At 30.6% G+C, this 23,201-nt stretch overlaps 3 protein-coding genes across 5 annotated transcripts; 2 read left to right on the forward strand and 1 right to left on the reverse strand.

Moving 5' to 3' along the window:
• The first annotated feature begins 849 nt into the window (after positions 1–849).
• On the forward strand, positions 850–8,341 carry LOC113852392 (subtilisin-like protease SBT5.6). 2 transcript variants are annotated; one of them, XM_027482615.1, is made up of 10 exons: positions 850–976; positions 1,105–1,306; positions 1,451–1,642; positions 1,808–1,919; positions 5,115–5,676; positions 6,176–6,273; positions 6,370–6,727; positions 6,883–7,099; positions 7,648–7,803; positions 7,904–8,086. In XM_027482615.1, exons 1-10 carry the CDS (start codon positions 887–889, stop codon positions 7,951–7,953), a joined length of 2,037 nt encoding a protein of 678 aa, XP_027338416.1. In that variant the 5' UTR covers positions 850–886; the 3' UTR covers positions 7,954–8,086. The 2 variants fall into 2 exon arrangements, with proteins under 2 accessions (XP_027338416.1, XP_027338415.1); XM_027482614.1 differs by having other exon boundaries at positions 7,648–8,341.
• A 652-nt stretch (positions 8,342–8,993) lies between these two features.
• Positions 8,994–13,259, reverse strand: LOC113850094 (pentatricopeptide repeat-containing protein At4g18975, chloroplastic). 2 transcript variants are annotated; one of them, XM_027480471.1, is made up of 8 exons: positions 12,972–13,259; positions 12,297–12,421; positions 12,142–12,216; positions 11,980–12,053; positions 11,805–11,901; positions 10,931–11,074; positions 10,078–10,290; positions 8,994–9,967 (listed from the first exon to the last, which is right to left on the reverse strand). In XM_027480471.1, exons 2-8 carry the CDS (start codon positions 12,357–12,359, stop codon positions 9,731–9,733), a joined length of 903 nt encoding a protein of 300 aa, XP_027336272.1. In that variant the 5' UTR covers positions 12,360–12,421; positions 12,972–13,259; the 3' UTR covers positions 8,994–9,730. The 2 variants fall into 2 exon arrangements, with proteins under 2 accessions (XP_027336272.1, XP_027336264.1); XM_027480463.1 differs by having other exon boundaries at positions 12,297–13,259.
• Positions 13,260–22,728: 9,469 nt separating this feature from the next.
• Positions 22,729–23,201, forward strand: LOC113853024. The gene has a single exon (XM_027483454.1). It carries the CDS (start codon positions 22,805–22,807, stop codon positions 23,165–23,167), a length of 363 nt encoding a protein of 120 aa, XP_027339255.1. The 5' UTR covers positions 22,729–22,804; the 3' UTR covers positions 23,168–23,201.

Raw genomic sequence — 23,201 nt, forward strand, 5'->3', positions numbered from 1 at the left:
ATGATAATTAAGTATGAGATTTCAAATTTAAATGTATTTGTTCGATAAAAAAAAAAGTATGTCTTAGTTAAAAAAATCATGTCCTATACACTTATTGTTAAATAAAAACTTTAAATGAAGTCAAAAGTATTGAATGATCCTTTTCAAATTTAATGAATTTAAAAAGAGTAAATATTTTTAATATTAAAAGATTCTATCATATTAAACAGAACTAAATTAAGAGGTAAGATGTTTAAATTAAGAAAAATGTTATAAAAATAAATATAAATTCAAATTAAGACTGAATTCAATTTTTTTTATTTTAGTAATATGATGTGTCATAAATTTAAATTAACATTGATTAAGATATAATATTTTGAAATTTATTTTATCTAAAAAAATCTCTTTAATTTAATACAATGTATCAAGATTTAAATTTTAAATCACATTAAATTTAAAATAGAAAAAGTCTTTTTAAAATAACAATTAATAAAAATGTAGCAAAAATCATACAACGTAACAAAAATGCAAAAAATTATCTTATTCAGAATAAGTAGAGTCAAATTTAAAAAATAAAAGCGAAAGTAAGAATGTGTTATTTAATTTCAAGTACCTCAGTTCTATACAGTCAACCTGGATAAGATGAAAAGGAATGGCACTTCAAATGAAGAAAAAAATTATTGTTTAGTAAATGCGAGATTGTTTAGTAAATGCGAGAATCTTCAACAGAAACTTATTTAGTTCATCAATAGATACAATACATCAATGATACCAATCACGAGAGATATGTCCAATACAGAAAGACCTATAAAAATATGATACCTACTCTAGAGATGAGGGCAAACATTGGTTAGAGATTCGTGTAACCTCTATAAATATCACATTGTCCAATTGCGTTTGTCTCCAAATGGCGATTAAAAACATTATTTCTGCAACCTATGTCCTACTCTTGCTCCTCCTCTTTCATCCTTTGGCCTCATGCACCAAAAACAAACAGGTCTTTCATTTTTCTGCTACTAATTCTTCATAGGTTTTTTTTTCTTTTGTCACTATTAAATTATTATTATTATTATTGTTTTGTTATGTAGAGTCTCATGTGAAACAATCTTTCTTGGGTTCTCACAGGTTTATGTAGTTGAGTTGATTAGAGAGCACACTAGTGAAGATCATAAACCACTCCATGAAATAGAGAATACCCATCACTCTTATTTGCTTTCTGTGAAAGAAACTGAGGAGGAAGCAAGAGATTCCCTTCTTTATAGTTACACACACACTATCAATGGCTTCGCAGCATTGCTTACCCCAAAAGAAGCAAATAAGCTCTCAGGTATAACTGATAATTCTCCAACAGTTTCAATTTTAATTGTAGTTTTAATTACAACTCTCTCTCTCTCTCTCTCTCTCTCTCTCTCTCTCTCTCTCTCTCTCTCTATGTACCTGACACTGACATTGCAAAGAAAACATGGAACAGAAATGGAGGGAGTGGTCTTTGTGCATAAGAACCAACCAAGGATCTACTCCTTGCACACCACAAGGTCATGGAAGTTCGTGGGGTTAGAAGGGCCTTTAAATCCATGGGAAGAAGAATCTGATCAGCCAAATGGAGACTTGTTAACCAGAGCAAAATATGGGAAAGATGTCATAGTAGGAATGATTGATAATGGTAATTCATGAATAGTACTATTTTCCTATGTATGTCTACGGTTTTATCCTGCATATAATTAAATTTGGCTGTTCACATTTTCCTCTAATTTACTATGTACCACTTGAACTGCGTATATGTGTGTGCGTGCATGATGGTATGAAATGGTTGTGCTTCTACTTGCAGGTGTGTGGCCAGAATCAAAGAGCTTCAGTGATGAAGGGATGGAGCCTGTTCCGAAAAAATGGAAAGGAGTGTGCCAAAATGGAACTGCTTTTGGTTCGTCTCAATGTAATAGGTGACTAATTGCTTTTCTTTATACCACTTTAACTTCTAATATTTTTTTTTGCTATTTTATTTAGTTTATTTGGAGAATATATGACCAAATTTGTCAAAAATATGTCAATCAATTTTTACTTAGTATTGGGTGTTTTTACTGCAACTAGCGTAAGGAATTCCCTTGCTGCTAATAACGAAATTGGGTAGGACATAATTTATGAAAGTTGAATCTTTTCAGATAAAAAAAACAACTTGTGTGTTTTTATTTTGTTTATTTTCTTGAAGGTTACTGCTTGCAATTTAAAATAGAGCATTACATTTGTGATTTCTGAATGAAGCTCCAATCTATCTTTTTTAACACCCCCCCCCCCCCCAAAGTTAGATATATTTATAAAAATGACCATGACAATTGCCTTTTGAAATAATTTTTTCAATATGCTTTGGAACCTTTGAATTGGTTTCGTTCTGGGTTAACCAGTATTTTTATAGTGTCTTTTTTCTGTTTATATTCAATCACTATGAGTGGCTTACTGGCTTAAATATTACAAAAGCAAAAGTTCATTTCACTATCTGTGCATAAATTGTGAGCATGTCATTTTCATGGTATATAAATATTCATATATTTGAAGTTTTAACTAAAGGTAAATGTGTAAAGACTTGTATTCATTCCCTTACAGCCAAGGAATTACGATTATATATATATTTTATGGGGAAATATTGTATGCTATCAATAAAAGCTATTCCCAAGTATTTTGTAATTAATAAAACAGAATAAATAAATAAATAACTTCTTAATTGAACAAGGATCACAATATAGTTGATATGTAACATGTTGGTTTTCTTTAGATAGTCCTTTTATGTTGCCCTACATTTCGTTTATTCTCTGAGAGACTGAGACACAATGATAAGGTCAAAGAAGGCATTTTCTGCTCCAGCTTTCGCAATATGTGGGGTTAAATTATAAATAGGATATCTATAGAGCTTGTTCGTCTAGATTTAAATGGTTTCAGCTTTTCCTCTTTTGACTTAAGTGTTTTTGGCTTCTTTTGTTTTTCATCCTGTGACTGTGTAAGCGAGCCAGTATCTGTATTCCAATGTCTTCTCTCCTTTTTTAAGCCATGAATATGCCTTTTTCTATCTTCTTTGAGAGCATATTCCAGTTTGAATAAATTTTTGTTAAATAAATTAATAGAAAAATAATAAAAATTTTCAAAATTTTAAATAACTTATATTTCTTAAGTTTTGAAAAATTATATGAAAAAAATTTATAAACAAATAGAAAAATATAAGATAATTTTAACTTATGAGGCAAAAAAAATCTGATTCATGTTATTTAATTTTTTATTCTTATAAGTACTTTTTAAAAAATTTATTTAAACTGAACCTATTTCTTTAACTGGTAACTCTTATTACACTACTTAATAGATTAAAAAAATAACTTTTTATTAAAAATTATGTTAAAATTTATTAAAATACATATGGGTAGATGCATTTTTCTATTTTTTAAAATTAAAATATTTTCATTCTTTAACGAGCACTCTGAAAGCACTTATTATTAACATTTATCTTTATTTATTTTGTCAATGCATTATCTCTTGGCTTGTGTTGTGTGATTCTATATATCCCACTCCCATAGTCTAGATATAGATGATTGAGGGAAAAGAAAATGGTTCAATAATTGAAGAGCTCTGTACTGAAACGGTCAATGCATGACAAAATACAAACATATGCACGAGAGAGAGAGAGAGAAGAGAGTGCCATGCAAACTAGAGGACAACGTTATGTATTGGGACGATAGACTGATGAAAATTATGTAACTCTGACAAGTCATGGTTTGCTTACTCGTGATGTTTTTGAATCTGTGGCTCTTTGCCATTTCATATATATCTGCTTGGGGAGGCGGGAGTCCGTGTTCACAAAAATATCAAATTTTGAAAAAGGAAAGGTTATATATATATATATATTACAAGATCTTCTTATAATTGGTGTAAATTTAAAAAAATTTACATTTAATTTAAATTTTTTATTTAACTTAAATATAACAGATTATAATTTATTAATTTACTAGCCGTTAAATTTAAATTAAATAAAAAATTCAGATTAAGCATAAGAATTTTTAGATTTATACTAATATAATAAAATCATTTTTCTATCTTTATAACTTAGTATATTTTATTTATATTTTAGAAGTTTTAATAGTTCTTATAATTTTATTATCTACATATTTTATTTAGGTTTTAATTACTATTGTATATCAAGTATTTGTCCTAGAATGATAGTTGTGTGAAAAATGCACGTAGTTGATAGAGAATATTAAATCCAAACTTTATTTCATTTAGATTTTTATTTTTATAATTTTATTTTATTTGTTTTAATTTTTACAATGCATTAAACACTATTCTTGATAATTTTCTCTTGAAAAATATGTGGTGACATATTGTTTGTGGTATAGGGATATAAAAAGGGAAAATTATAAGGAAAAAAACTAAAGTTTTAAAATATATATACTAAGACCAAAATAAAAGAAAATTATACGGACAAAAAATATTTAACTATACAATTATACATAGTTAAAATTAAATTTAAATATAATAATTCAATAAAATTAAATTTATATACAATTATCTTGTTTTTCTATTTATATTGGTTAGAAGAAAATGAAGAAGAGGAAAAGACAAAGATTATTAAAAAAAATGACTCAAAATTTAAGAGGAAACTAGACATGAAAGAGGTCGATAAAAATTTCTTCTCTTTGCATTTTGGCTCCCCTTTAATACTGGCAAGAAAAAGTGCATTTAAAATATTTAAATTATGATAACTGAAATATCTTAGTTCATTGTTACATTCTGTTATCATTATAAGGATATAATAATATGGCAATTTTTAGGGATAGTTTATTTTTAATCATTAAAATGTTACATGATCTACATATGAATACAAATTTATTTATATATATCTTTAAAAAATAAGATTATATATATATATATATATCGACCTCTCTATAAATACATTTCCTATTTACACACAGGCTTCCTCGAAATGCATGTACATTGCACCCACTTAAGCCACAGGTGCATGTAGTGGTAAAGGGATAGCCTTATACTTCGATCCTGTCTTGGGAAGAAAGACAACTGATATATATAGTTGAGTTACCCCCCAGTAACAAAATTAATAATTAAAAATAACAGGTTAGCCTTATATAAATTTGGTGCAGGAAGATCATTGGAGCTCGTTACTATTTGCATGGTTATGAAAGCTTATTTGGTTCTCTAAACGAAAAGGAAGATTACAAATCAGCTCGTGACAAAGATGGGCACGGAACTCACACAGCGTCAATAGTTGCGGGGCGTTCAGTTCCAAATGCCTCAGCCATTGGAGGCTTTGCTAAAGGCACTGCCACAGGAGGAGCCCCTTTAGCACGCCTTGCCATATACAAAGCATGTTGGCCAATTAAAGGAAAATCAAAAGATGAAGGCAACGTTTGCACAAACATTGATCTTCTCAAAGCAATTGATGATGCCATTCATGATGGTGTTCATGTTTTAAGCATTTCCATTGGCTTCTCTTCACCAATCTCTTATGAGGATGATTTCATTGCCAAGGGTGCTTTGCATGCTGTAAGGAAGAACATTGTTGTGGTTTGTAGTGCTGGCAACTCCGGTCCTTTACCTCGTACGTTGTCAAACCCTTCACCTTGGATCATCACTGTTGGTGCTAGTACTGTGGACCGTTCCTTTCTTGCTCCAATTAGGCTGAGCAATGGCACATGTATCGAGGTAAACTTAATTTACATTAAGACAACGTATATGAGTGAATACAAAGGTATTCAACTTTTGAGCATTCGCAAGTACACCCCTTAATTTTGTATTTTGATAACCAAACTCCCCTTCTAACTTTAAGGGAAAATAAAACTCAATAGATAATTTTTTGCTAGGAAAAATGTTTTTTTTTTTTCAAATAAAATTTCTAAGTGTGATATTTTGCAATAAAAAAAAATAGAATTGGTACCCAATAGAGTTGGTTAAACTTGTCATTTTAAAAAAGACAACCTAAATTTGTTGTGATATGAGAATTAATCTCACAGCTTCGTTTTGGAGAATTTTGGTTACATAAAAAGATTTTTGCGCTGAAAATCACATTATTCATCCAACTATGTTCTTGAAAATACAAGATGCACTACGAAAAGTAAACTGCGTATGTGGCTACATGACTAATACTTTTAGCTTAAAAATGATTATTCGTTTTAATTATAACTTTCATCAATGTTAATATCAGGGTCGATCAATCGCCCCCGTCCACACGGGAAACAGCTTCTACCCGTTGATTCTCGCTAGAGATGTTGAACAACCAGGGGTGCCTAGTTCATATTCTGGGTACTTTTCCTTACTAGTTCAATTTTTATCTCTTCATATGTTCCGATTATTTTGACTAATTATAATTTGAAAAGGTTAATTCAATTGATCATGCAGGTATTGCTTAGACAATACCCTTCAACCCAACAAGGTCAAGGGTAAGATAGTTCTCTGCATGAGAGGGCAAGGAGGAAGATTAAAAAAAGGCCTAGAAGTTCAAAGGGCTGGTGGTGTTGGTTTTATCCTTGGGAACAATGAAAAATATGGGAATGATGTACCAAGTGATACTCATTTCATTCCAGCCTCGGGGGTGTCCTATGAGAATGCCTTAAAACTTACTCACTATATCCATTCTACCCCCAATCCAGTGGCAAAAATTCAACCAGGAAGAACAGTGTTAAATACCAAACCAGCACCTTCCATGGCCTCCTTCTCCAGCAGGGGTCCAAATATAATTGACCCCAATATTCTCAAGGTAATGTCCATATAACATGATTACTTATTATAACAGTTGAAACCATGTGTCATGTCATCATGCAATTGATTTATTTATTGTACATATATCAAAAGTAACACTAACATGTATATTATTTCTAGTTTCGAATTTCTTTAATCTTTTTGGACTTTCAGCCTGACATTACAGCTCCAGGAGTAGAGATATTGGCAGCATGGACAGCTAAAGATGGCCCTACACGAATGACTTTTCACGACAAACGAGTGGTTGAGTACAACATCTTCTCAGGAACTTCAATGTCATGCCCTCATGTTGCAGCAGCAGCTGTTCTTCTCAAAGCCATATACCCTACTTGGAGCAGTGCTGCTATAAGATCTGCGCTCATTACTACAGGTAACTTCAAGATCAAGACACACCAACCCTCTTGGGTACAAGTACGACTCCCTTGGACTTGGTTGGTCCATTCTCCTTGGACTTCACACCTGACTTTTATAGTGGCACAAATAAACATGGTTTGCTGCAAGACCTGATCATATAGAGGCCAATCTTTTTTCTCTTTTTGAAAAAAAAAGCAACAAATAAAACTATAGCAATCAAAAATCATCAATGGACTGAATGGCAATGATTTATTGATCTGTTTATATTGCATTAATACTTTGCTATTATATTATATAACCAAAAAGTACAAATTTTTAACTTAACCATTGGGATAACTGTATTAGAACATCATCATTCTCAGCACTATAATTCCCTGCCATGCATTCCAATTTTCCTGTCTAATTCCCCACTCTCGTAATAAATTTCACATACATGTCGCATTCCCTCATGTAAAATATGTGTTGAAATTGATTTAGACACGTATCTCAATTACATATAATACTTAAAAATCAACTTTACCAAAATCTAAAACAAACAATCACTGAATTATGTTTTTCTTGCAGCCATGACAACAGACAACACTGGCAATCCATTGAAGGATGAAACTGGAAATATTGCAACACCTTTTGCTATGGGTTCAGGCCACTTACACCCCAAAGGAGCAGCAGATCCAGGACTGGTTTATGATGCATCCCACATGGACTACCTTCTTTACACTTGTAGCCTTCGAGTAACTCAGAGATCAAATATTACATATAACTGTCCAAAGTCATTTCCTGAACCGTTCGAGCTCAATTATCCGTCCATACAAATCCATAGACTCGACTACACTAGGACTATTAAGAGGACAGTCACCAATGTTGGTATGAGCACAAGTGTATACAAGTTCAGTGCCAAGTCACCAAAGGAGTACTCTATCAAAGCCACTCCAAACATTCTAAAATTTAATCATGTTGGTCAGAAAGTGAACTTCATCATCACAGTGACAGCAAACATGAGTCAGGTGAAGTATGGCCCAGATAAGTACTATTTTGGATGGTATGCTTGGACTAACGAACATCATGTCGTAAGAAGCCCAGTGGCAGTATCATTTGCATAAAAATAGCAGCGTGTCTGCATATTTTCATTAATATATTTTGGTGCTTTTTCCTTCTGACATTTTTCTTGTGCTATCCAAATTCCGAAGTCCAAAGGTCAAATAATTGGAGAATATTGGAAAGGCAGGAAACAGATAGGATACGGATTATTAAAGCAACGTCGGACAGTGTGACTAAGAATGCGAAAGTAGTGTTATCTGAGGATTGATTGTCCTTTCATTCAAGATCGTTTTTCTGCTGCTTCTTTTCTTTTTTACCTTTTTCTATCTTTATATATGTGCACAGAGAGAGAGAGAGGAGAATACTTCTCATTTTAAGAATAAGAGGATTATAAATATAGACCATATAACTATATATGAATAGTCAAAATTAAAAGTTAAAGCTCACCATCTATAATCACCATCTATAAAAAATTATTCTGCATATGCTCTATGAACATTATAGCCTTTTTTAGTGGCATCATGATCATGGTTAAGCCTGACTTTGCTGGTAACTTATACAATGCCATCATAGATAGAACCTTCAACAGCGTGAACACACTTTTACTTTTTGGCGTTTTGGATAATGTATAAGCACACAGAATCAATTTTATTCAAACTCGAACTTATAATAGTTCACCTAGATGCATACTTTATCAAGATCTTTGAATTTCTTTTCACTTTTGTTAACAGGAAAAAAAATTATATATATATATATATAATTAGAAGTTTGAAAAGGGGGTGTTAGCTTGGCGTTTAAACGGTAAAGGATAACCCAACTCCAGGAATTCATAGGCATCCAAAAGACAATTACAACCATTTTTTACCGGGTTCTAGTGTCTTTCAACATAAGAATTAGAAAATTGTTTAGGAGATTTAGGGATATTTTGTACGAAAACCTTTGAGCAATCATTTGTTCAAGTCCCAGGTGGTCGGTCTTTCTGTCACGTCCATCTCTAAATCAGTAGACTACTAATACCTGCCCAAGTTTAGCAAAACAAGAATATAAGGTTGGCTGAATGAACAGTGATTGTATGCAATAGTGTCCAACAGCAATCCTATTCATCGGCAAATTATATGAGGTTGGTTGAATCATTTGTGAATCAAGACAAGCAAATGTTATCCCGGACAGTTCCATCTCAATTCAGCGGAACTCTCATTTATCCAATTCTACGCTTCATATGCTTCTGAATTAGCTTGCTAGATGGACGAATACAAAGGATCACAGAGATGCGGCCATCTGTTCGCAATTACTGTATCTTATATCCACAATAATGTTGATGAAACGCATCGTTAGTGTGGGTAGAACTAAGAAAATTAGTTTCGGATGTAGACACTAAATCTATCTTATATGTTAACGTGTTTTGCACTGAATACATACTTATCTATATATTACAACATCGTCATTTTTAAATTTAGGGTGCAGTGCCCCAATCCCTCAATGTAATACAATCCCTGATTGATCAGTAGCTATGTTGGACCAAATGGGTTAGCCACAATGCAACAGCAGTAGAACACAAGACAATTGCATCAAAACAGCAGATCCCAGACATTAAGATCTAGTGGTGTCCTCATTGACGTGTACTAATGTACTCATTCCGATTGGTTGATTCCCTATCTTCTTCCCATGCTTCTGTTCTAATTCTCACCCGTTGACCATTAAAGTGAATGTACTTCCATTTAAGCCCATATCGTTTTATAACCAAATTCCGTTTCTCTTCCTGGCCTAGTTTTCTAAAGGCACTTGCCACTCTCCTGACTGTATCTTCATCCGGTTTTACGTGCAACTCCTCCATATCTGCAAATATCTGAAATGAAACAATATGTTAAGGCATAAAAGAGTTAAATTCAGAATTGCATAATAATATTCATGTAAAGGTGTATCACTGTAGAGAGATAATGATAGGAACAAAGATACCTCTACAATTTTATCTGGCAAATTATGATGATCATACAATGCGATCATCCTAGAAAACAATCTTTTTGAGACAGAACGCACGTGGGCATGGATGATCATATTCCACAACGATTCTGCCTCATCTACCCTCTGATCCATATCAAATGCTAGAAGAAGGGTGTCATATGTTCCCATTGTTGCTCCTTGACCTTTGCTTAACATCCACTTTGCTACCTGAGTATTAACCAAGGATTGATAATCAATGAAATTCTTTTCCATTCCTCACAAGTAAACCAAACATGAGATCATCATATAAGTGCATAATTTTCCAATCTTGATATACAGATAAATGCAGTAAAAAATTATGCATACTTATACGACCTAAACAACCTGGATGACAATACAAGAAGATATAAACAATGTCAATATTGTGGGATGAAACATTATTATGAAGAAAAGAGAATTAAATGAAAGCGTACGGATATAAGAAATGTATTCAAGATTCATGTCTATTTGTAACTTGAATACATTCTGCTACATCAAAAGCTGAGGGAACACTTTAATGAGCTAAAGAAAGGATATGCTAAATTTAAAAGCACAATTGAGCAATTTCAGCATTGACTAACACTCAAATTCATTTGTTGAAATTTTAACAAATAGCCATCATTCATTTCATGAGGATATGATGATTTTAAAACCTAGGGAACTTTAAATAAAAGCATATCAGCTCTAGGGCATGTTAAGAAAAAATTTATCAGTCATCAATAAACTGAAGGTTACTAGATGTCAAATATTCTTTAAAAATTCATAAAGGCAAACCAAAGCATTTGGCAAGATACATAACAAGAATTCTTTAAAAGACTAGTGATCATACTTGAATTACACGAACCCACTGACCCCTTTTCCTTAAGATTTTTAAGGCCTTTGCCACAGCAATCAGTGGGAACTCTGTTTCCCAAGCTGTCCATTTGTCTAATGCCCCATAAACTGCCTCTTTCTCATTAGGGAGTTTAAAAACCTGCCATTTAAAAATCCTCATGCACAGAACCAAAATCAACACAATACAATAAGATTAAAAAGATATCCTCTTGTTTGTTAAATTATTTTCTTGGTACCATTTTTTTTATCTTTAGTATTTAAAATATGTTTCATTCCATACCCTGTAAAACCAGATTCTCCACAATCATCAGCACCCCCATGATCTGATACCACGTAAGAAATTGAGAATGAGGGAAATCTCGAGAACTCCAGAAACCGAAAGTAAAATATTGGAAAGGAGAGAAATCACTCTGTGTATCAGAGTGAAAGTTGATGTACTCAATCTGTTAACTGACAATAACATAATGCTATGCATAAAGACGTACGTTACAGTTAAAGAAAGTAACAAATAGCCTATTCTAACTAATCAATCAGTAACTGACTTTTTTCCAAACTAGTTTTATTTTAAATACAGTTGGTGATAAAATATCATTTCATGGAAAAAAATTTTAGTACTCCTCAATATGTACTTCCTTCCCTTGAAAGAAAGACACCTGATGTGTATGGTTTATTTTTGTCATATTTAATTATTTAAATAACAAATAAGAAAAAAACAGCTACATTAAGAAAGATCACTGCAAAGGAGTTGACATTGCAGGAGTACCGAAAATTTACTCCAGATCATAGCAGCGCTGATGAATGTGAAGAATCCAATAATACCCCCAAATCTAAGATTCTGAATCAGAAGATCAATGGGTAGGTAAACATACAGTTCTCACTAGGTTGAGTGCCTTTTGGCCAGACTGAGCTGAATCTCTTCTTTTCCACAAGTGGTGCTCTATCTTTCCTGGTCTCTTTTTCCCTTTTCTGCATTCCATGTAAAACAGATTATTCACCAGACCAAGTGTGCATTACAAGATGAAGAAAATGGAATCAACAACCTACTTCTCCTTGCCTTCAGGACTACCATCTTTTGGGCTAAATTTTGATTGAACAATCATACAACGAATACATGTAGTCTGCAACGAAAAGCAGAATATTTGAAAATTTCAAAAAGTCATATACAAGAAATGCAATTGTTATGTTATTTTCCGAACCAATTGTTACCTTTGGTAACACGGTTATAGTGGTTGTTGAGAATTTATTCCCCGAGAGAAGAGCTCTTGTATTGTCTGTCTTAGGCTGAGCCAGAAGATAAGAATGCGATTATAGCAATGCAATGGTTTCTTTCTCTAATAATTACTAAAAGAACACAGCATTACCTGACATATCCGTGACAGCAGAAGAGGAGAAGCAATTGAGCTATCATGTGCCAAGGGCATCATGCCTCTAAAAGTTGGAGAAGTGTTAGCTGTTTGCTTGATACAGTGGAAGGGATACGGATCCTCTAGAATTATCAAATTACAACATTGCTAGTAGTAAGTCTCCAGAACTAATTTTCTCATATTTCATATTTTATTTCTCTGCAGTAGCATCCTTTTTTTTTTTTCAACAAAGTGGGTGAATCATAAAGTTTTTAGTATTGAACTATAATGTGCTGGTTTCCTCTGTATAAAACCTAATTATACATATCATGTTCAAAACTAAAATGTCACTCTGGAAATTAAATGGTATAAGTGTACAGAATTGATTCTAGAAGGAGTACAAAAGGTCTGCATTCAAAAAGACTATTAAAAGAAGAATCACTCTTATTATGCATTCCTTCGAACACTAGATATGCACGAGAAAATCAACACTCGTTCTTCCAAAACAAATCATTTTGACAGTCTCTAAAACCCTGTGTCACAGCAACTGCTAGTCAAACCGAAAATGGGTATTGTATATCAAAATTGATATTATATATGCAAGCAACATAATAAAAGGGACGCAATTGATTGCATAATGATAATGCCGCAGCAAGTCCTTACTCCTCACCCAATAAATAATTAAACTCTTACCCTCTCCGTCGAATTTTCCCTTTCCTACTCGTCACGCACAAGGGAAAATTCGCATGTGCTCTTAACTGAAGCAAGTCGAGTATAGTCACTGAGATTTACCACAATTTTTTGCTTTTTTGGGTAAACGATTTTCAAAAGATTACGTGAATACTCTCGACTGTGTTTAATTTTATCTCTCTTACCCAGCTGCATGTCTGGCTTCGGGCTTTTGGGCTCAGTTTGTTCTGGCTCTATTGCTTAGTTGCCCAAATAAAATAAAAAAGAGGAGTTAATGTGAAAGTTATACAATTGACCCAAAACAAAAAGAACAATTAATCTTCCCATTTATTTGTTCCAAAACAAACTTGATATTTTGATAAGGCTTTCTTTTTATTTAAAACCTACCTAGTAATGATGTAGTCCCATCATTAGACTAATCAAGATTATAATCGAAGATTTAGAGTTGTTGTTAGTTTAAAATTTAAAAAATCAAAATTAGTTTTAAATTTATGATTAATGCCATTTTTGGTATTTAAATATTAAATTCAAACTACACAAATAACTTATATTTTTTTCATTCAAACTTGTTTGATAACTAATGTAAATAATGAATGACAATGACAACAATACACTAGCACGGGGATTAGTGATAATTTTAACAACAGGAAGATATGGTTACAGTGACAAATATAATTGACTAGTGACAATAATAATTATAGTAGTTGTTTGCTGATAACAACAACGGCAATGAATAACAATCAAAACTCTTTTTATAATTCTAAAATTAAGCTGAAATGTTAAATTTTAATTCATTTAATTTCACTTCAAATTTAGTCAAAAATATTTATTTTTTAATTTTATATTTATTACATATTAAATTTTGAAAAACTTGCAACAATCCTGAACAAATACTAACCTAACTAGGACGTTGCCAACCTCACATTAAATAAAATGTATGAAGTTAAATATTACGTATAGCTATGTCGCATTCGAAGGTCAGAAATTAAAACTAAATGATGTTTTATGAAAAAAAAATATCAGTATTAAAAATTCTTTACAGTATTGTGTAAAATTTATTATTTTAAATAAAAAATGTTATAATTTTCATTATACATTGAGCCAGTGTAGACTATAATTTGAACTCAACCTAAAATTCAATCAATTATAACCAAACCCATCCTAATATTAACTTCCAGGGCGGGAGTAGGTCTTCAGCACAATTTGATTTGACTATAATCTTTTGATGGATGAAAGCCGCGAAAAACATCGTGGAGTATACATATTTTAAGAATAAATTTTTATGTATATTTATTTAATTTGAATCTAACTTAAGCTGCATACTTAAATATAATGAGTTTATAACTGTAAATTTTTGCATACATAAAAACTTAAACTTAAAACTTTATATAAGTAAGATGGAGCCGCTTGCTACTCAGATCAACTTCTATTGGTGTACATATTTTATTTTAAATCTAAAAAATAATAAAAAAATACTATAATAAAATTATAGTTTTAATGCTAAAAATTTTTTTTGACAAATTTTAAAGACAAATAAATAGTGTATTTAAAGTCAAATAAATCTTATCACAAGTTTATCTTAAGCAATCGTTGTCTAGTTATAAAGGTGATTATACTATGAATCTATATATATATTTCTTGAAATTAAATAAAATTTTGCTTATTACTTCTTTCTTCTTTTTTTTAATACGCGAGTGTGATTTGTGCATAGTTATATAGTTTCCTAATATGTTAGTCCAACCAAAACAGAAAAGAAGGACTCTTGATACCATTGAAAGAATGCAAATCCATTTTATTCACAGCAGTCACATGTTCACCATTTCCAATTATTATTGAACTGCAAGCCATTGCAGTGATACAGTTTCAATGTATATCCATCACACATTCACATGTACAATCAGATAGACTTCTACGACAATCATATAATCAGATACTCCAAAAGTTTACCAGTTTGGCACTCATTAATTATTACAACAAAAGGCTGCAAAACTTTCTGTCTCAAGTATATTTTCTTGTCTCAATTCCCACAACGCTAAGAATTAAACTTTTTGCTTAAATTGAAATAACTTAGACTCTAAAATTCGGCAAATTTATTAAAATATTGTAAATTCAAAAACAATTTATTATTTTATAGGAAATCTGAAACAATTTTTTAATCTGGGGTATTTTTGCCACGTGGAATAGAATTTCGCCAAACGGCTGGCGAAAGTATTAACTATTTCACCAAAAAAAGAACGAAATACGACTTCTTAGAGCGGTCAAAATGGAACCGCTCTCATAACCCATTTTAAAAGAGCGATTCACGAGTTTCGCCAACCGAAATGCGAAATGTAATGCAGTTTCGCATATTTGATGGCGAAAATTTTCTTTTAATATATTTTTAAAATAATTTCGTTATCGGACTGGCGAAACAAATACCACTTTCTTCATTTTCCTGGCGAAATTGAACGTTATATATATCTCCCACCCATCTCTCATTTTCATCGGAAGGATAGAAGAAAATCTCAGGTATGTGTTATTTAATAATTTTATTATTTAATTTTGAATATATAATTTTAGTTATATTTAATTAATGAGTATTGTTTATTTTATTTATGTTAATTATTGTAAAGTTTAAATATTAAATAAAGTTTATTTGAATAAAATGCAGGATGAGTGAGATTGTTATTATTATATATTGGAATGGTAGAATCTATGAAGGAAATGAAGGAGTAAGTTTTGAAGGAAGTAAAAAAGTAATTCAAATAAAATGAGGAATAAGTTATGAAACATTGAAAAGAAAAATTCATGTGAAACTCAATCTTAATCATAATCAAGTGATTTCTAGATTAATTTTTTGTTTTTTGATTGATGAAAATATTAGACAGTATACAGTTTTGGATATATGTGATGATGAAGATATTGATTGTATGATAAGTGCATTTCAACAACAATCTAGTAGAAATATTATTGAGTTATATGTAAATATTGCTGTTGGTGGAAGTTCATCAATGTCCTTACAGACGATAAATTTAAATTTATCACTTTCACAACAAAATGATAATAATAATTTATATTTTACTAACATATTAATAATACATAAATTTTATATAAATACAATTTTAAAATTTTACTTCAATATAAGTGTAAAAATTATTTATTACAATCAAACTAAGTATAAATTATTATATTTATTTTATTTAACTCAATTTTTATTATTCTGTATTTTAATAAATATCTATAATAATTCCTGTAAACAAATTTTATAAATCTTAATTTAACCTATCTTCTTAACAATTAATTATAATTTTATATTTTAATTAACTATATCACATTTCATTTTTTCTAAAAACATATTAATCTATATATAAATAAATAAATAATTATTTAAATTTTAAATTCTTTTTTACTAATCTTTAATAAACTTTCAGCATATTCTTCACTCACTCCCACTTAATTACCAAATCACTTACATACGTAGAGTTTAAAAATATTACAATATTATTATCAGATTTTCTAATTAACAAAATCAAATTAAACATAATATATAAATGCATGTTGTTAATGTTCCATACCTCTTACAATCGTAGCAGTATTTGATCCTTCACAGCAAATCAAAACAAATTTTGAAACTTCGACGATGATAGAGGAGGAGGAGAGACGGAGAAAATGGACGACGAAAGAGGAGCAGAGATGGAGAACATGTAAATGGAAAGGAAGGAGGACGACGGTCAAAAGCGGTTTCGCCAGCCGCAGTGCGAAATGAGCTTTCGCCAGTAGCAGTGCGAATTATCTTAGATGTTGCCACGTGTATCAAAAGCCCCCTTAGCCGTCCATTTTAAATCTAAGAGAGCGGTTCCAGCAGAACCGCTCTCTAATATGCACTTCTGAGAGCGGTTCATTTGAACCGCTCTCTTAAATGAGTTATGAGAGCGGTTCTGCTGGAACCGCTCTCTAAAATAGACCTATGAGAGCGATTTTAATTTAACCGCTCTAAGAAATCTTATTTCGTTCTTTTTCTGGCGAAATAGGTATTAAACAATTCAAAAATTACTACTTTCGCCAGTCGTTTGGCGAAATTTTGATCCAACGTGGCAAAATCACCCCAACTTGGGAAATTGTTTCAAATTTTCTATAAAATAATAAATTATTTTTTAATTTACAATATTTTAATAAATTTGCCCTAAAATTCAGTGATTTGTTGGGCCTGAATTTAGCATCACATGCGGATCATAGTTCCTACAACTTTAGGAAGATGTTAATTTGCCTAAACAACGATAGGTCCGTTCCTTGTAAAACAAGCAAGAGAATGATGATAAGCATTAATAATTAATTCATATCTCTTCATTATCAAACAGTGAATTGTGGAAATGATACTCACGAAGAATGAAGGAATGTGAAATTGTAACAGGATCATTAACCTAAATTACTGTTGATGTCGTTCTCATCAAGATAGAGTATATGTACGTCAAGCACCCTCTTAAGACTGCTTTCTCAGTGACAAAGTCTTCATCAATTGCCACTTGAATTAGGCTACACCTCTCTCTCTCTCTCTCTCTCTCTCTTTCTCCATGCCTAATTTTGGCTCAATCATTTTTTTAATATATTCTCTTTCAATATCATTTCCTTTTGCGTTTTGTATTCATTCATTCCAGCTGTATCATAAATAAAAAAACAAAATGTCAAAGTAAATCATATTTCATTCTTCCCTGAAGTGGCTTGAGGATCTACGTTCACGACGTAGCTAGAGGAAAAATCAATTCTTAACCCAGTTGTCAAGTATTGATCCGTAGATTATTGAGAATGCATACATACAAAATAGAATGACGATTTGAGCAAAAAAAATAAGACGTTTGTCTCTGATCCAAAAGTTTGGGATATATTTATAATTAAACTGAGCACATCTTAATTGAATCCAACTTCTAAAACTGATCTCTTCAAATAAAAATTATAATTTTTTAACGTAAGTCTTATCTAATTTTGAAATTTTTAATACAATAAACTTGTTTTTTTTTAATAAAAATCTATCACCTTTAAATGCTTAAACTCAAATGTAAAAATAATAAAATTTATTTAAAAAATTTACAAATATTTATTATTTTATCGTGCTTACCTATTTCGGACATTTGATTTTCGCTAATCATTTTTCAAACATTCATTTTAGGTGGAAATTTGTAGAAGACGAGGGTTTGCATTATTAAGTTATATAATAAACTAAAACGAATTGTATGAGTAAGACCCTTGTGGAGGAAACTAACATTGCTTGGAGGAGTAACTATACTCACTAGCATATTCCATAGAACAAAAAGAAATTTCAAAACAAAGAAAGATAAAACTATTGACCCTAAGAGAATATTAATTTTAATTTATAAATATTCAAATTAAATGATGTTTTTATTAAGTTTTTCTAGAAAAGAAGAATCTAAGTAACATTTTTCATATAAAAAATACTCAAACAGCGAGGGGAACGTAGCAGCGAAGCAGGGCTAATCATTAGGACCCTCACCCAGAGGAGCACGTGGAAATGTGAGAACTGACATCACAAATGGACACGTGTTAGGTGATTAGTGGGTGGTGAGGTTGAAAATCCTGGTACGCTGGGGTGACAGATATATAGTTGAGTGTGTGGGACCCTCCTCGAGAAATGCAAGCTTGAGATACGCCGAGCTGCGGCAAAACACAGACAGATAACTTTATAACTACGCTTTTTAGTTTTTACCCAATTAATCATTCTTGTCATTCCCCAAAAGTTTTATTTAACGGATACCATTAACCGTTCTTTTTCTGTTTATTAATCCTTTGTTACTTTTCTCAACTCTTTTCCTAATTTTCTGTTGTAAATTACTATTTAAACACATTAGTTCATCAAACTCTTCAATTTAAAATGGCGCTTCATTTTAATTATTTTTTAACTTTGAAAATAAAACAATTTACTTTTAATTAATTAAATAATCAAAGTAAATAGTCCAATCTCTCCTTTCAGTTCCCACGATACATTAGTTTTTGACTATTCTATTTCAGTAAGAGTGAGGACACTCTTGCTATATTACGATGCAAAGTAGTGACATGATTTCGTAAAGTCAATAACACGAAGTCATTCAGCACCAAAACAAAATAGAAAATGACATCATTTTATTCACTGTTGCTCAGAAATATAATTACATGCAGCAAAAGGGGGAAAGGATAAAAAGAATCGTCAATATTTTTAAATAGAAAAACCAAAAATGAAGCTTACACAGAGTGGCCCAGTGAACTTAATTTTACTCCTGAAGTGTAAATGAATATACCTGCAAAACATGGTGAATAAAGTGATATTATTTTTCCTTTTTTTTTCTGATGAAACGACCGACTCATGATTTTTCTAAAATATAAGAGGATTGAAATTATCTTATTAATGAATATTGGGGACCACATTTGTACTCCATTTTAGACGGATGGACCATTTGCAATCAATTTTTCAAGTGTTATTTGCCATCAGTTTACTTTCAAAAATGAAAGAAAATAAAATATCATAATAAGAATTGGTAGTTTTGTATACTTAGAGATAATTTATTTGAAATAATCAGAAATAAAGTTTAAACTAATACCTTTTTAATCCACATGCATGCTTGATCCTACGATGGGTTGTTGAATCTATCCTTATTAGTGATGTTTTTATTCTATATATACTGCTTGAGAAAAAACTAATCTAGCATCTTAATCCACGTAATGGTTAGCCTCCCACATATTAATTAAAGTTATATTCTTATATGGAAATCAATTCAAAAGGAAAATATAATTCTGAAAATATTCCAATATGATTAGAACTGAAGGCCTAAAATTTTAAGTGATAAAATGAATTGTTTTATGGGAATCCGGTTCCAAACATATATTCTCACAATGGAACAATCCTCCTTATACAAGCTAGCTAAAACCTGTTTTTGTATGATTTAAATATACAATATTAATTGGATTTTTGTTTTTTACCAAAATTAAACAAAATTAATCTTCAGGGATATTCAGTAGGAAGATTATTTTAAAAAAATAAAAAACCTTAAATTGGAAATATAAGATTCTCATATTTGATGTAAATTTTTTTTAACTATTTTTTAAATTTAATTGGCAATTTTAGGAATGAACATTCCTATGTGAGAAGGGGTAGTCAATTAAAAATCTAAATTTATATGGAAGAATAAATGTTTTATACACATTTATAACATTTTTAGAAATGATGATTTCATAAAATTTAATTTTTAAAAATATAATTGTCAATAATTAAAATTTTTTCATGCCAAACGTCTTATCAAATAATTTCCTTTAGGATATAAGCTCTCCCTGAAGAAAAAAAAAAGTTATTACAATTACCTTTCAAGATCATGTATCTGCTCACATATATTTTTTTTTCCTTTCTGAAGTCTTTACTTTTCTTTTTTAGGTACAGTTGTTCCAATAAACTTTTTAATTATCCTTGGATTAGTTGGGGAAAACGATATTAATATTATATACAAAATATATTTTAAATATAAATATATATTAGTTAATTCATTATTTTTAAGACTGAGAACTTTTTATAAAATATATTTTTAAAATTTTAATAGAAAAAATATATTTAAATTATACTTTTTTTTACTAAACATCAATATTTTATTAAAGATAAATTTAGAATATGAGAATATTTTAATCCATTACAACTTTAAAGAAAATTAACAATACATGTTAGAAGATTATTAATATAAAAGTATATTATATTTTTTATAATATTTTCTTATTAATATTAATATTTTAATAAAATATTTAATAAAAAATTAAATGATTTAATTTTTTTAAATCTAAAAATCATTTAATAATAATTTTTATCTGTGTAAGAAGTAAAATATTTATAATTATAGTTTAAATATACATTTAAACTCTATTGTTAATATTTATTTTTGAATCACCACTTATACTTAACAAACTTACATTTTCATTCTTATTCAAATATTTTGTTATATAATGTTATGATGATAAGGACTATAAAATAAAAAAAATTATAAAGATTAAAGTTTAAAATTTAATTTTTAAAGATATTTCCTTAAAAATCATTTAAAGAAAATTACTAAATATTAAGTTTTTTTTACGAATTAAGTATTCTTAGTAATTAATAAAATAAAGTTAGAAAACATTAAAGGAAAAGTAACATATATTTAATAAGGCATAACACTGGTTTGTAAAATTCATATTTATTGTCTTGCAAGTAAAAATATTTAATAAGAGTGCTCACTTCATTCTATATTAAGAACTTTGATTAAAGGAATTTTGCTTTTAAATTTATCCAAACCCGTTGTCAAAATTGGAAAGGAATTTTTTATTAGGAAAAACACTTCTGAGATTAATTAAGGGAAAAACACACACTAATCAGGAAAAAAAATGAGGGGCTGATAGGGTTACGCTGTAGTCTAAAATATTTTCTTTAAAAGAAACCCTTGTTTTTTTCTTGGTAAAAAAATAGTGTAATATTTTTGTTTCCTAATACTTACAACATTGTGGCAATGTAATTAATCAACTACTTGTATGTGTAGATGCTCAAACTATTTATTATTATATTGTTAGTATTGTTAAATTTGTTTGACAGAACAAGAGTGAAAGTGTGTGTGTAAGAAATTTATCAAATTTAATTAATAATTTTTACAATTAATTACAATCTATTTTTATCAACAAAAAATATGTCTTTTTATACCGACGTGATTATATTATATTAATTTTTTATGTTCATATTTTCATATGTAAAACTTATTTATTTTTTTCGTATATTCCAGCACCTTAAAATTATAGATTTGATTTTTTAAAATAATAAGGCGTATCAAATGAAAATGAAAGTCTACATATTATTAATTCTATTTTAAATGTTTAAAATTAAAATTATAAATTTTCTGTTTTTTATTTTTCCTTTTTTTACTTTAAAAAAATAAATTATAAAATCAACATTGTTATTATTTATCTCAGTCACACTCATTTTCCCTTAAAAAATAATTATAGTGAAGCTAGTGTAATCGGCTAAACTCTCCCTTGAAAGTATTATTGACTGACGCACTTTCCTTCATCTCCATTAGTTAATTATTGACGATCCTACGAGAAACAGACGTTGGTAACAGTCACGAATCTGTTGGTACCTATCCATAATAACAACAAAAAATTAATTAATAAAACAATTCATTGTCTTTGGAAAGGCACACGTAAACGAATAAATTACTATTATTTACCCTCATGTAATCATTCAAATCATGTGCATAGCATTAAAAAAAACTAAGACTTGATTCAGGAAGGTTAAGTTGATGACCAATAAGACGTGTTCACCGTTCTAATGATTTTGGATAAACATTGAATAGAGGACGGTAAGAACAGGAGAGAGATTTAAAAAAGTAAAAAAAGAAAGAAAACGTAAAAACACAGAACTCAAATGAATTCATACGAACAGGAAGCCACGTGTTAAGAAAAGGCAATAGAGAAGGTACAAGTTAATTGCAAGAAAAGGAAATGAAATATTAAAAGAAGATTAAAAAAAAAAAAGTGGGACCCAAGGGGAAAAATTAAGATATGGTTTTATTCAGAAAATGAGCCGACTAATGGAAACGAAAGTCACGCAGCAAAGACATGACACAATTAAGAGAAAGCAAAGAAGGGACCGCACTCAACTCAACGATCCCTTACCATGACGCCATTTCACCACATAAACCAATCCAAATGTACTCACTACCCTTTCCTCTTCTTATAAATAAAACCCCAAACCTTCACTGTTTCATTCCCAAACCTCAACCCCAAATAAAACATTCCAGTTCAAACAAATTAAAAAGGGTTTTTATTTTTTCTTTCAAGTTTGTCTCTAACTAAAACCTAACCAAATGGCCGAGGAGTTCTCAGAGTCCGAGGTTGTCTTCTCCGACCACCACCATGTTCCGCGCAAAGCCGAAGGCTTCCACGAGGTGCTGGTCGTGCCGCCGCAGAAAAAGAGTTCGCGGGGCCAGGCGGTCGCCAGTTCGCTCCCCGTTAATATCCCAGAGAGGATGCTCCGGCGGTGGGGTTCTGGCGAGGAGGAGGTGGCGGAGGAGGAGGGCATGGTTCCGCCGCACGAGATCGTGGGGCGGAGGGTCGCCGGAAAAATGGCGTTCTCGGTGTTCACGGGGAATGGAAGGACGTTGAAAGGAAGGGATTTGAGCAAGGTGAGAAATTCAGTTCTTAGGTTGACTGGGTTTCTTGAGGCGTGAAGGTTTCTTCGTTTCGCATTGAATCGTGTTTGGA

Source organism: Abrus precatorius, unplaced genomic scaffold (genome assembly GCF_003935025.1).
Source record: "Abrus precatorius isolate BTA unplaced genomic scaffold, Abrus_2018 Scaffold10, whole genome shotgun sequence".
Taxonomy (NCBI): Eukaryota; Viridiplantae; Streptophyta; class Magnoliopsida; order Fabales; family Fabaceae; genus Abrus; species Abrus precatorius.

Bases quoted from the DNA above. Each gene is read 5' to 3' on its own strand.
- LOC113853024 (XM_027483454.1), top strand. From the start codon at position 22,805: ATGGCCGAGGAGTTCTCAGAGTCCGAGGTTGTCTTCTCCGACCACCAC.
- LOC113850094 (XM_027480471.1), bottom strand. From the start codon at position 12,359: ATGATGCCCTTGGCACATGATAGCTCAATTGCTTCTCCTCTTCTGCTG. The intron at 12,217-12,296 runs GTAATGCTGTGT...CTTCTGGCTCAG, and splicing joins TGCTGTCACGGATATGTCAG to CCTAAGACAGACAATACAAG. The intron at 9,968-10,077 runs GTATCTTTGTTC...GTTTCATTTCAG, and splicing joins TGCCAGATAAAATTGTAGAG to ATATTTGCAGATATGGAGGA.
- LOC113852392 (XM_027482614.1), top strand. From the start codon at position 887: ATGGCGATTAAAAACATTATTTCTGCAACCTATGTCCTACTCTTGCTC. The intron at 1,643-1,807 runs GTAATTCATGAA...TTCTACTTGCAG, and splicing joins AGTAGGAATGATTGATAATG to GTGTGTGGCCAGAATCAAAG. The intron at 6,728-6,882 runs GTAATGTCCATA...TTGGACTTTCAG, and splicing joins TTGACCCCAATATTCTCAAG to CCTGACATTACAGCTCCAGG.